This window comes from Gymnodraco acuticeps, unplaced genomic scaffold (assembly GCF_902827175.1).
Source record: "Gymnodraco acuticeps unplaced genomic scaffold, fGymAcu1.1, whole genome shotgun sequence".
Taxonomy (NCBI): Eukaryota; Metazoa; Chordata; class Actinopteri; order Perciformes; family Bathydraconidae; genus Gymnodraco; species Gymnodraco acuticeps.
Window position 1 is genome coordinate 5,627 of NW_022989945.1, and position 12,895 is coordinate 18,521.

General features: G+C 38.6%; 1 protein-coding gene across 1 annotated transcript; it reads right to left on the minus strand.

Moving 5' to 3' along the window:
• Nucleotides 1-818: 818 nt before the first annotated feature.
• Nucleotides 819-12,498, minus strand: dazap2 (DAZ associated protein 2). The gene is made up of 4 exons (XM_034210237.1): nucleotides 12,317-12,498; nucleotides 10,214-10,332; nucleotides 3,858-4,106; nucleotides 819-3,286 (listed from the first exon to the last, which is right to left on the minus strand). The coding sequence occupies exons 1-4, from the start codon at nucleotides 12,327-12,329 to the stop codon at nucleotides 3,158-3,160; spliced, it is 510 nt and encodes a 169-aa protein (XP_034066128.1). The 5' UTR covers nucleotides 12,330-12,498; the 3' UTR covers nucleotides 819-3,157.
• Between the last annotated feature and the right edge of the window lie 397 nt (nucleotides 12,499-12,895).

The window sequence follows — 12,895 nt, forward strand, 5'->3', positions numbered from 1 at the left end:
GTCTCTCCTTTAAAGAGTCTTCTCCTGCTTATGTTCAGGTGTATATCAGTATGTAGTGTCTCTACTTTAAAGAGTCCTCTCCTGCTGATGTTCAGGTGTATATCAGTATGTAGTGTCTATACTTTAAAGAGTCCTCTCCTGCTGATGTTCAGGTGTATATCAGAATGTAGTGTCTCTACTTTATAGAGTCCTCTCCTGCTGATGTTCAGATGTATATCAGTATGTAGTGTCTCTACTTTAAAGAGTCCTCTCCTGCTGATGTTCAGATGTATATCAGTGTGTAGTGTCTCTACTTTAAAGAGTCCTCTCCTGCTGATGTTCAGGTGTATATCAGTATGTAGTGTCTCTACTTTAAAGAGTCCTCTCCTGCTGATGTTCAGGTGTATATCAGTATGTAGTGTCTCTCCTTTAAAGAGTCCTCTCCTGCTGAATATCAGTGTGTAGTGTCTCTACTTTAAAGAGTCCTCTCCTGCTGATGTTCAGGTGTATATCAGTATGTAGTGTCTCTACTTTAAAGAGTCCTCTCCTGCTGATGTTCAGGTGTATATCAGTATGTAGTGTCTCTACTTTAAAGAGTCCTCTCCTGCTGATGTTCAGGTGTATATCAGTATGTAGTGTCTCTACTTTAAAGAGTCCTCTCCTGCTGATGTTCAGGTGTATATCAGTATGTAGTGTCTCTACTTTAAAGAGTCCTCTCCTGCTGATGTTCAGGTGTATATCAGTGTGTAGTGTCTCTAAAGAGAATGTCTTCAGACCTTTAAACACATCACTATGAGGACATTTCTCAGTGTAATGTTTGACAAAAATACACATCCATATTTGACTCAATACCTTTTATATCAAAGTGACAGTATTTTGGTTATTGATTCTTTCATACAGTTTGTTTACTAAACTAAGGTATTTATGACAAAAGATCTGCGGCGATGTTGGTCTGAAGGCCAGGCGGTGGAAGCATCGTGTGAAGCGGGTTCCTGCGATGCATTCGGCCGGGAGACGTTGAAACTACAATCACAACAGAGTAAAACCTGCAGGTGCTCCAGGTCACAAACTGCCCTTCTAATACAGCCTCGTTTATATATATATGGAAATCAAACCAAAAACAAACATGCAGCATTTCAAATTCCCAAAACAACCTTTATTCTAAACTTTTAAATTTGAAGTTTAGTATAAAAAAAGTTAAGTGTACCTTTTTTTTTTTTCTTCCCTCAAAGTATTTCCATCTTCTTTTCACACTCTTTAGTAATCTCAAAAGATAGAAGGTGAACCAGAGTGTCATCGCGTCACTTTTGGTACACACGCCTACAAAATATTTGAAAGAGGAATCCCTGAACTTCTGAATGTCCGTAATCCCTCGGAGAGAAACCCTCCTGCTGGCGGTTGGCATAGCACCTGCTGTCGGCTGTATTCATATCGCTGCTTCACACAAAGCAGGGAAACAACCTCTCAGTGTTAGCAGCTGTGGCCTTTGGGTCCAAACACATGTGTGGAGGTGTGTGTGTGTGTGTGTGTGAGGCATCAGACGATGGCGTGCAGACAGCTGCTCGCTCTCACTTAACACCCAAATCGCTTAACTGGCGCTGTGCAGACTTTGTTTCCTGGCGGCCACAGCTGTTAACACTTGATCCGGTGTGTCGGATACCCAGGGACACATTGACGCTATAGCACACCCAAAAAGAGAAAAGTTCTGCAAGATCACGTAAAGACTCTAGACGTTGAATTAGAAGCACAGGAATGATGCCGACAGTGATTGAGCCAAACACAACGCTCTCAGATGGACTCCAATCGACACACGCTCAGAGATCTCAGCTTTCTTTAAACCGATTGACTTTGCGTCTCGGATGAAAAGTGTTTCTACAGAGCAACAACTTAAGGAGTGACTCCTTCACAGGAAGTGAGCGGTGCGACTCGGTGCCGCTGATTCTACGATAGGTTTGCTTTTAAATTGTGACATTTTTTAAATGTTGAAATCACAACCGAACGTAAGTGAACCGGGGGTTCGGCGGCTCATCGATCACACGTCTTGAATATTAATGGAAATGGAAAGAAGGAAATAAAAGAAACATTGAAATATTTATTAAAGTCTCCTCGAGCTTTGACAAGAAACTAATGCTATCACACGTGAATAAATACTTTAAAATGAGAAACAACAGTGGGGGGGGGGGGGGGGGAGGGGAGGGTGTTGAAGTCTGTACAATAAAAACACTTAGTGTATAAACTCTGGGTATCCGACTGTGAAATAGAAACAGGAGACAAAGAAAACGTGTTACACCAACCAGCCCTTCCCGCGCGTCTGTCCTTTTGGATTTACTTCAAAGTTCTTTCCTTTAAGTTTACTGAAGTTAATTTACGTTAGGGCTATCCCCGGTGCTCTTTGGCACCCGACTATGTTCATCTACAAATCGCCCAACAAGGTACAGTAAACCACTTTGGATATTGCATGAAATCTTTTGTCTTTAATCATTTGCTTATTTTAAATGTATAGATTTACAATCCATCACATGGACTCAATTTAGCGGAGATATTTTGGACATTGTGCAAACAAGACGATTCTAGCTAAAAGCATCCAGGACGCTTTCCTTTTTTTTTTGTCATTTCTCATCATACTGGTATTTACATGTAACTATTACACATTAATTAATTCAACTACACTAGAAGTTCTCAACAAAAAAAGGACAAATGGATTTTTTTTGTGCATTAAGTGCAACTCCGCAACTGCATTCCACGTTCACCATAAAGCAGCTAAACTATGTGAAGCGGATCTGATATTTCAATATTTCGTTTTACGCAGCGTTTACACGAACATCTCGATGTGATTTGTGATCCGTTCGATCGGAGGAAACAGACGCCTGAGAGAGTCCGCCCGGGAATGAGAGGGGCGGACCTGCGAGGATCATGGAATGAAATCTACGGCGTTAGAAATTTAGCGTCAGTCGTCTCCAGGCTGTCGTGGTGGGATCTCTAGGTCAGAAGTGGAGTACTGTACCTCTCTGAGGGCTCTACATATTACATTCCGTTAGGTGATATCAGTATTGTGGCATGGCCAAGCAGCCCGAAGAGGGAGGCGTATGGGGTGGGGAGGGAGGCGTATGGGGTGGGGGAGAACGGGGGCATCAATTGGGTCGGGGGGAGGCTCGGTTTAGGCATGAAGGAGTCGGTGTTACCAGATGGTATAACCTCCATTGGAACCCCCCAGGAAGAAGTTGTTCTTGCGCTGTGCCATTACCACGTTGGCCCCCTGCATGGCGGCCAGCTGGGCCGCGTTGGGGGGGTGTCCAGGAGGGGGGGGCTGCAGAGGGGAAGGGGGGGAACAGACATAATTATTAACAACTTGGGATTTGATCAATTCTGTCTTAAAACATATCAATAACATCCAAACTGCAATAGTTCTGAGGCTGGTTGCCGACTTGGCTCTCGTCTGCTCCTTTAGCCTATCATGTATAATGTGTTGGAATCCTAACCAATAGGAGCATGAGTGTTCCATAGTGATGTCACTAAGTTCCGGAAGTAAACAGAGGAGTCCAATGGAAGAACAAAAAGCATTTGTAATAACAAATTGGATGCCATGTTAGGTGGAGACCAGAAATGTCCACATAACCCAACAACTGCTCCTGGTAGAGGGACGGGTTAGATGCAGAGAGCACATGTCACTGTGAGTGCCGTGTGCTCTGCATGTGTGACCATTAGAGAGGGGTTCATCCCTCCCAATTCTGATTCTAATGTTGGCTTGGTGTTTCGCTGGTTAACAACTTTCTTATCTTACCAAAGTTAGGGATATTTGTCTTAAACGATTTCCTTAAGTAAAGCATCGTCAGAAACATTTAGACGGTGTTGTGGCTCCTTTAAGCGTTTAAACTCACTGGGATGGAGACACCGCTGCTTGCTGTGAACCGAGCACCAGCATCATAGCCTCCCTCCACCATCACTGTGGAGCCGGGGGGGTACACGGCTCCCATGGGGTAGTAGGCCATGGGGACGTTTTGTCCCATCTGCCCGACCTGCATATGGGGCTGCATGGGCATAAACATCTGAGCGCCGGGGTAGTGGGAGGACATCTGCGCCACCTGGCCGGGCACCTGGTGTGGAAGCACATATCTGGGCTGGTATATCTGCAGACAGAAGCAATCGATTAGAACCAGAGAGGGCAGCAGTACACACATCCTTTACTCAAGTAGAAGTACAGATACTCGTGTTTAAAAATACTCTGGTGAAAGTAGAAGTACTGACTAAACTTCTTTACTCAAGTCAAAGTAAAGAGGCTTGAAATGTACTTCAGTAAAAAGTACCCATAACTAGCAGCTGCTTTAAAGAGTACCTGACCTCCCTTTATATCAATAGAACAATAATGTCATTGTTAGCTAATGAATGTTTCCATGCTGAACAACGGCAACATGACAACGTTTCCATTGGTCCCTCTTCTTTAGAGAAGACCAGGAAATGATGGATACACGGATCGTGTTCAAATCAATAGGCACGCAATGACTCTAAAGAATAATGATCACGCATCAAACACACATTCAGACTAAAGGAACCAGCTGTTTGGAAAATGAGAGAAGTAGAAAGTACAGGTATTTGTGTTCAACATGTGAGAAGTAGAAAGTACAGGTATTTGGGTTCAACATGTGAGAAGTAGAAAGTACAGGTATTTGTGTTCAACATGTAAGAAGTAGAAGTACAGGTATTTGTGTTCAACATGTAAGAAGTAGAAAGTACAGGTATTTGGGTTCAACATGTAAGAAGTAGAAAGTACAGGTATTTGTGTTCAACATGTAAGAAGTAGAAAGTACAGGTATTTGAGTCAACATGTGAGAAGTAGAAAGTACAGGTATTTGAGTTCAACATGTAAGAAGTAGAAGTACAGTAGGTATTTGAGTTCAACATGTAAGAAGTAGAAAGTACAGGTATTTGAGTTCAACATGTAAGAAGTAAGAAAGTACAGGTATTTGAGTTCAACATGTAAAGAAGTAGAAAGTACAGGTATTTGAGTTCAACATGTAAGAAGTAGAAAGTAAGGTATTTGGGTTCAACATGTAAGAAGTAGAAAGTACAGGTATTTGAGTTCAACATGTAAGAAGTAGAAAGTACAGGTATTTGTGTTCAACATGAGAGAAGTAGAAAGTACAGGTATTTGAGGTCAACATGTAAGAAGTAGAAAGTACAGGTATTTGAGTTCAACATGTAAGAAGTAGAAAGTACAGGTATTTGAGTTCAACATGTAAGAAGTAGAAAGTACAGGTATTTGTGTTCAACATGTAAGAAGTAGAAAGTACAGGTATTTGAGTTCAACATGTAAGAAGTAGAAAGTACAGGTATTTGAGTTCAACATGTAAGAAGTAGAAAGTACAGGTATTTGAGTTCAACATGTAAAGAAGTAGAAGTACAGGTATTTGTGTTCAAAAATGTTAGAGAGTAGAAAGTACAGGTATTTGTGTTCAACGTGTACGAAGTAGAAAGTACAGGTATTTGAGTTCAAACATGTAAGAAGTAGAAAGTACAGGTATTTGTGTTCAACATGTAAGAAGTAGAAAGTACAGGTATTTGAGTTCAACATGTGAGAAGTAGAAAGTACAGGTATTGAGTTCAACATGTGAGAAGTAGAAAGTACAGGTATTTGAGTTCAACATGTAAGAAGTAGAAAGTACAGGTATTTAAGTTCAACATGTAAGAAGTAGAAAGTACAGGTATTTGAGTTCAACATGTAAGAAGTAGAAAGTACAGGTATTTAAGTTCAACATGTAAGAAGTAGAAAGTACAGGTATTTGAGTTCAACATGAGAGAAGTAGAAAGTACAGGTATTTGAGTTCAAATGTAAGAAGTAGAAAGTACAGGTATTTGATTTCAAACATGTGAGAAGTAGAAAGTACAGGTATTTAAGTTCAACATGTAAGAAGTAGAAAGTACAGGTATTTGAGTTCAACATGTAAGAAGTAGAAAGTACAGGTATTTGAGTTCAACATGTAAGAAGTAGAAAGTACAGGTATTTGAGTTCAACATGTAAGAAGTAGAAAGTACAGGTATTTGGTTCAACATGTAAGAAGTAGAAAGTACAGGTATTTGAGTTCAACATGTAAGAAGTAGAAAGTACAGGTATTTGAGTTCAACATGTAAGAAGTAGAAAGTACAGGTATTTGAGTTCAACATGTAAGAAGTAGAAAGTACAGGTATTTGGTTCAACATGTAAGAAGTAGAAAGTACAGGTATTTGTGTTCAACATGTAAGAAGTAGAAAGTACAGGTATTTGGTTCAACATGTAAGAAGTAGAAAGTACAGGTATTTGAGTTCAACATGTAAGAAGTAGAAAGTACAGGTATTTGTGTTCAACATGTGAGAAGTAGAAAGTACAGGTATTTGAGTTCAACATGTAAGAAGTAGAAAGTACAGGTATTGTGTTCAACATGTAAGAAGTAGAAAGTACAGGTATTTGTGTTCAACATGTAAGAAGTAGAAAGTACAGGTATTTGTGTTCAAACATGTAAGAAGTAGAGAAAGTACAGGTATTTGGGTTCAACATGTAAGAAGTAGAAAGTACAGGTATTTGAGTTCAACATGTAAGTAGAAGTAAGATTGAGTCAACATGTAGAAGTAGAAAGGTATTTGAGTTTCAACATGTAAGAAGTAGAAAGTACAGGTATTTGAGTTCAACATGTAAGAAGTAGAAAGTACAGGTATTGAGTTCAACATGTAAGAAGTAGAAAGTACAGGTATTTGAGGTTCAACATGTAAGAAGTAGAAAGTACAGGTATTTGTAGTTCAACATGTAAGAAGTAGAAAGTACAGGTATTTGATGTTCAACATGTGAGAAGTAGAAAGTACAGGTATTTGATGTTCAACATGCTAGAAGTAGAAAGTACAGGTATTTGAGTTCAACATGTAAGAAGTAGAAAGTACAGGTATTTGTGTTCAACATGTAAGAAGTAGAAGTACAGGTATTTGTGTTCAACATGTGAGAAGTAGAAAGTACAGGTAGTTGAGGTTCAACATGTAAGAAGTAGAAAGTACAGGTATTTGTGTTCAACATGTAAGAATAGAAAGTACAGGTATTTGTGTTCAACATGTAAGTTCAACATGTGAGAAGTAGAAAGTACAGGTATTTGAGTTCAACATGTAAGAAGTAGAAAGTACAGGTATTAGAGTTCAACATGTAAGAAGTAGAAAGTACAGGTATTTGAGTTCAACATGTAAGAAGTAGAAAGTACAGGTATTTGAGTTCAACATGTAAGAAGTAGAAAGTACAGGTATTTGAGGTTCAACATGTAAGAAGTAGAAAGTACAGGTATTTGTGTTCAACATGTAAGAAGTAGAAAGTACAGGTATTTGTGTTCAACATGTAAGAAGTAGAAAGTACAGGTATTTGAGTTCAACATGTGAAGTAGAAAGTACAGGTATTTGGTTCAACATGTAAGAAGTAGAAAGTACAGGTATTTGAGTTCAACATGTAAGAAGTAGAAAGTACAGGTATTTGAGTTCAACATGTAAGAAGTAGAAAGTACAGGTATTTGTGTTCAACATGTAAGAAGTAGAAAGTACAGGTATTTGAGTTCAACATGTAAGAAGTAGAAAGTACAGGTATTTGAGTTCAACATGTAAGAAGTAGAAAGTACAGGTATTTGAGTTCAACATGTAAGAAGTAGAAAGTACAGGTATTTGGTCAACATGTAAGAAGTAGAAAGTACAGGTATTTGGTCAACATGTAAGAAGTAGAAAGTACAGGTATTTGAGTTCAACATGTAAGAAGTAGAAAGTACAGGTATTTGTGTTCAACATGTAAGAAGTAGAAAGTACAGGTATTTGAGTTCAACATGTAAGAAGTAGAAAGTACAGGTATTTGTGTTCAACATGTAAGAAGTAGAAAGTACAGGTATTTGGGTTCAACATGTAGAAGTAGAAAGTACAGGTATTTGTGTCAACATGTAAGAAGTAGAAAGTACAGGTATTTGGGTTCAACATGTAAGAAGTAGAAAGTACAGGTATTTGTTCAACATGTAAGAAGTAGAAAGTACAGGTATTTGGTTCAACATGTAAGAAGTAGAAAGTACAGGTATTTGTGTTCAACATGTAAGAAGTAGAAAGTACAGGTATTTGTGTTCAACATGTAAGAAGTAGAAAGTACAGGTATTTGGTTCAACATGTAAGAAGTAGAAAGTACAGGTATTTGTGTTCAACATGTAAGAAGTAGAAAGTACAGGTATTTGTTCAACATGTAAGAAGTAGAAAGTACAGGTATTTGTTCAACATGTAAGAAGTAGAAAGTACAGGTATTTGAGTTCAACATGTAAGAAGTAGAAAGTACAGGTATTTGTGTTCAACATGTAAGAAGTAGAAAGTACAGGTATTTGTGTTCAACATGTAAGAAGTAGAAAGTACAGGTATTGAGTTCAACATGTAAGAAGTAGAAAGTACAGGTATTTGAGTTCAACATGTAAGAAGTAGAAAGTACAGGTATTTGTTCAACATGTAGAAGTAGAAAGTACAGGTATTTGGTTCAACATGTAAGAAGTAGAAAGTACAGGTATTTGAGTTCAACATGTAAGAAGTAGAAAGTACAGGTATTTGGTTCAACATGTGAGAAGTAGAAAGTACAGGTATTTGAGTTCAACATGTAAGAAGTAGAAAGTACAGGTATTTGTGTTCAACATGTAAGAAGTAGAAAGTACAGGTATTTGTTCAACATGTAAGAAGTAGAAAGTACAGGTATTTGAGTTCAACATGTAAGAAGCAGAAAGTACAGGTATTTGGGTTCAACATGTAAGAAGTAGAAAACAGGTATTTGAGTTCAACATGTAAGAAGTAGAAAGTACAGGTATTTGAGTTCAACATGTAAGAAGTAGAAAGTACAGGTATTTGGTTCAACATGTAAGAAGTAGAAAGTACAGGTATTTGGTTCAACATGTAAGAAGTAGAAAGTACAGGTATTTGAGTTCAACATGTAAGAAGTAGAAAGTACAGGTATTTGTGGTCAACCATGTTAAGAAGTAGAAAGTACAGGTATTTTGGGTTCAACATGTGAGAAGTAGAAAGTTACAGGTATTTGAGTTCAACATGTAAGAAGTAGAAAGTACAGGTATTTGTGTTCAACATGTAAGAAGAGAATAGATTACAGGTATTTGTGTTCAACATGTGAGAAGTAGAAAGTACAGGTATTGTGTTCAACATGTGAGAAGTAGAAAGTACAGGTATTTGTGTTCAACATGTAGAGTAGAAAGTACAGGTATTGTGTTAACATGTAAGAAGTAGAAAGTACAGGTATTTGAGTTCAACATGTGAGAAGTAGAAAGTACAGGTACTTTGTGTTCAACATGTAAGAAGTAGAAAGTACAGGTATTTGTGTTCAACATGTGAAAGTAGAAAGTACAGGTATTGTGTTCAACATGTGAGAAGTAGAAAGTACAGGTATTGTGTTTAACATGTAAGAAGTAGAAAGTACAGGTATTTGAGTTCAACATGTAAGAAGTAGAAAAGTACAGGTATTTGAGTTCAACATGTAAGACGTTAGAAATTACAGGTATTTGAGTTCAACATTTGAGGAAGTAGGAAAGTACAGGTATTGCTGTTCAACATGTAAGAAGTAGAAGACTACAGCAGGTATTTGTGGTTCAACATGTAAGAAGTAGAACGTACAGGTATTTGTCGTTCAACATGTAAGAAGTAAGAAAGTTACAGGTATTTGATGTTCAACATGTAAGAAGTAGAAAGTACAGGTATTTGTGTTCAACATGTGAGAAGTAGCAAGTACAGGTATTTGTGTTTCAACATGTGAGGAGAAGTAGAAGTACCAGGTTATTTGTGTTCAACAGTCGAAGAAGTAGAAAGTACAGGTATTTGTGTTCAACATGTAAGAGTAGAAAGTTACAGGTATTGAGTTCAACATGTAAGAAGTAGAAAGGTACAGGTATTTGTGTTCAACATGTAAGAAGTAGAAAGTACAGGTATTTGAGTTCAACATGTAAGAAGTAGAAAGTACAGGTATTTGTGTTCAACATGTGAGAAGTAGAAAGTACAGGTATTTGGGTTCAACATGTAAGAAGTAGAAAGTACAGGTATTTGAGTTCAAAGTGTAAGAGGTAAAAGTAAAAAGAGGTCAGAAAGTAGTGGAGTAAAGTACTGATACCAGAGCAATGTACAGTGAGGAAGTATTTGTGCTCCACTACTTCCCCCCTCTGGTTAGACCTGATCACAGAGCCACGTGATATGATAGATACATGTATGTAATCTTTACCTCAGAATATGCAGGTGGTGTGTCTGTGTAAGGAGGAGCCTGGGGAGACATTTGCATAGCAGGAGGGTATCCAGGTGCAGTGCTCTGCTGAGGGTACACAGACTGCTGAGGATATGAACCTGCAAACACAACATCATACACGTTACTGTTGAACAGGGACTGACACACAAACCCCTGCGTGACCGGGTGGCTGCGGTTTATGGTGCTTTGTTGGGAAATTGTGACAAAACTAAAGAAGAATTTAGGTTAAATGTTTCGTTGTCGTATATGTTGGGACAGATATTCTTCTTCTTTTTTAATAGGATAAACAAAGATGTCACGTTAACAATGAGGATAAAGCCAGGTATACCACATTTTCAGTAGTTATTAATGTATTGACAGCAGAGACATCTAGTGAGTACACTAGTATGGATTTGGGGTGATATTATTCATTCCTATGCTACAAGATAGAAAGCATAAGCTTAATGTTATACTCCAGAGATTAGAAAGGGCCCTGGGTAATGTTCATTAAAGGAATACCACAAATACAATGTAGGACTGCAACCGATTATATAAATGATGTTAAATGTAATATATTAAACTTTGAGTATCAATGATTCTGATGTAATGTAGTGCTGTATATCCACGTTCAGAACATAGTGAAGGGTGTCCGCCGGGCTAACAGTTCAACATCTGAATATCAAGTTTAAAATCATATAGGTTACATAGAAAACAACTAATATGGTTTTTTTAGCTAAACTAAAAGTAAAATGATTCATAAATTATCCAAATACTTGCGGATGAATCAACATATCAAGTTTTAGTCGCGGCTCTGCTATAATGACATAACGTGTCCGAACAAAGTGCAGAAATGCAGTTAAATTCTTGTTTTGATCAGGGCCAGTGGTCAATACACGGGGAAACCCATACAAGGCATCATGGAAAACACACAGAATTACTCACATACTAATAACAACCAAGCTATAGTTGGAATGTTTAAAGCGATACGGTTTCGTTTCTCCCAAAGTGTCTCTGATCCTTTGTATTTGTGTCGGACAGAAACCTTCCCTTAAAGGCACCACGGTGAGCCTGTTGTGGTATGTGCTGACATTAGCTAAACAAAGCATTATTCAAGGGAACAATCGATAGGGAGAATAATCGTTAGTTTAAGGCCTACAGGAGCCGCTGGAAAGCCAACAGCAACAAAAGATCTGAGCAGAAAATACCCGCAGACAAAGACTGAGCAGGCGGCGAGGAGAGCAGATTCATGTACTTATACACACTCTGTCTGGGCAACGGCACACTAAGAACCGAGTATTATTCAAATGATGCAAACTGATTAGCTAGATTCCCATGCATGTAAACCATGGATGTATAAAGAGAACGGGATACTCCGCTCATTCCTATGAGAGCTGCTCAGAGGCGCATGAAGCCCATAATAAAGCGACTGTAGATACAGGAAGTACCCGGATGATCCTGGGCCTTTTGCTTACTGAGCATGCGCGCTGGAGAGTTCCCTTAGCCTCCGGAGAGACAGAATTTTGGTATGATTTCCTTTTTTTAAATCGTATTTGTATTACCTTCTCCTACAACCTATTTTATTGTTGTTGTTTCCGTTTGCATCATGAAGCAACTGCCTTGTATGTGTAAGCGCTCCTGGCAAACCTGGTTCTGATCTTATGTAAGTCAACGGGAGAAAGTCTTTTTGGGCCAAAATGACGTCACGACAGTTGCAGTACCACCGAGCGGCCACTACGCTCATTTTTTAAAAATCTGCTTCAACGGCTGGTGCTCTTCTCAACAGTAAAAAAAAAAATCATGTTAGCTTGTGATGCTAAGCTAACTGAAAATATGTGACCTGGCCACCATTACTATGGTGATAAAACGGTGACAGTGAATCTATCCGTTTATTATTAACATCCACGGTGTTTTATAACAATTTAGACGCCGGTAATTACCGTGTGTTCTTTATATTTATCCGGAAAATGTCAGTTTATTGTCATTACACGGAGCTAATGTCCGTTAGCCACATTAGCTTCATCTCCGGATCTCCGGTAAATATCTTCAGGCCAAAACGAACGGAAAACGGACTGTAAATATCAACACGAGGTGTGGGAAACATACCTTTGTTGTTCATTGTTGTGTGATGATCTGGAGGCTGGAAGAATATCAGAATAAAAGGAGGAGCTCCGCGTTCATATATCTCTGTCACGGCCTTTAAAAAACCTTACGGCTGCTTCTTTCCTTCACTTCCTTGTTTTTCAGCTTCTTCTTCTTGTTGTTGTGGAAGTGGTGACGTCAGCACGTTCCGTATCTCTGATGTGACGTAGCGCGTCGTTTTATAACCGCGAGCGCACCCTGCCGACAGACAGACAGACAGACAGACGACAGGCAGAAGTACTCAGAACGTGTACTTGAGTAAAAGTAGAAGTACTCAGATCTTGTACTTGAGTAAAAGTAGAAGTACTCAGATCTTGTACTTGAGTAAAAGTAGAAGTACTCAGAGCGTGTGCTTGAGTAAAAGTAGAAGTACTCAGAGCGTGTGCTTGAGTAAAAGTAGAAGTACTCAGATCTTGTACTTGAGTAAAAGTAGAAGTACTCAGAGCATGTGCTTGAGTAAAAGTAGAAGTACTCAGATCTTGTACTTAAGTAAAAGTAGAAGTACTCAGATCTTGTACTTGAGTAAAAGTAGAAGTACTCAGA

What these genes read in the sequence shown, in the direction of transcription:
- dazap2 (XM_034210237.1), bottom strand. An exon ending in CACCACCTGCATATTCTGAG is followed by an intron (nt 4,107 to 10,213) that starts GTAAAGATTACA and finishes TTCTGTCTGCAG; the next exon opens with ATATACCAGCCCAGATATGT. An exon ending in GCAGCGGTGTCTCCATCCCA is followed by an intron (nt 3,287 to 3,857) that starts GTGAGTTTAAAC and finishes TCCCCTCTGCAG; the next exon opens with CCCCCCCCTCCTGGACACCC.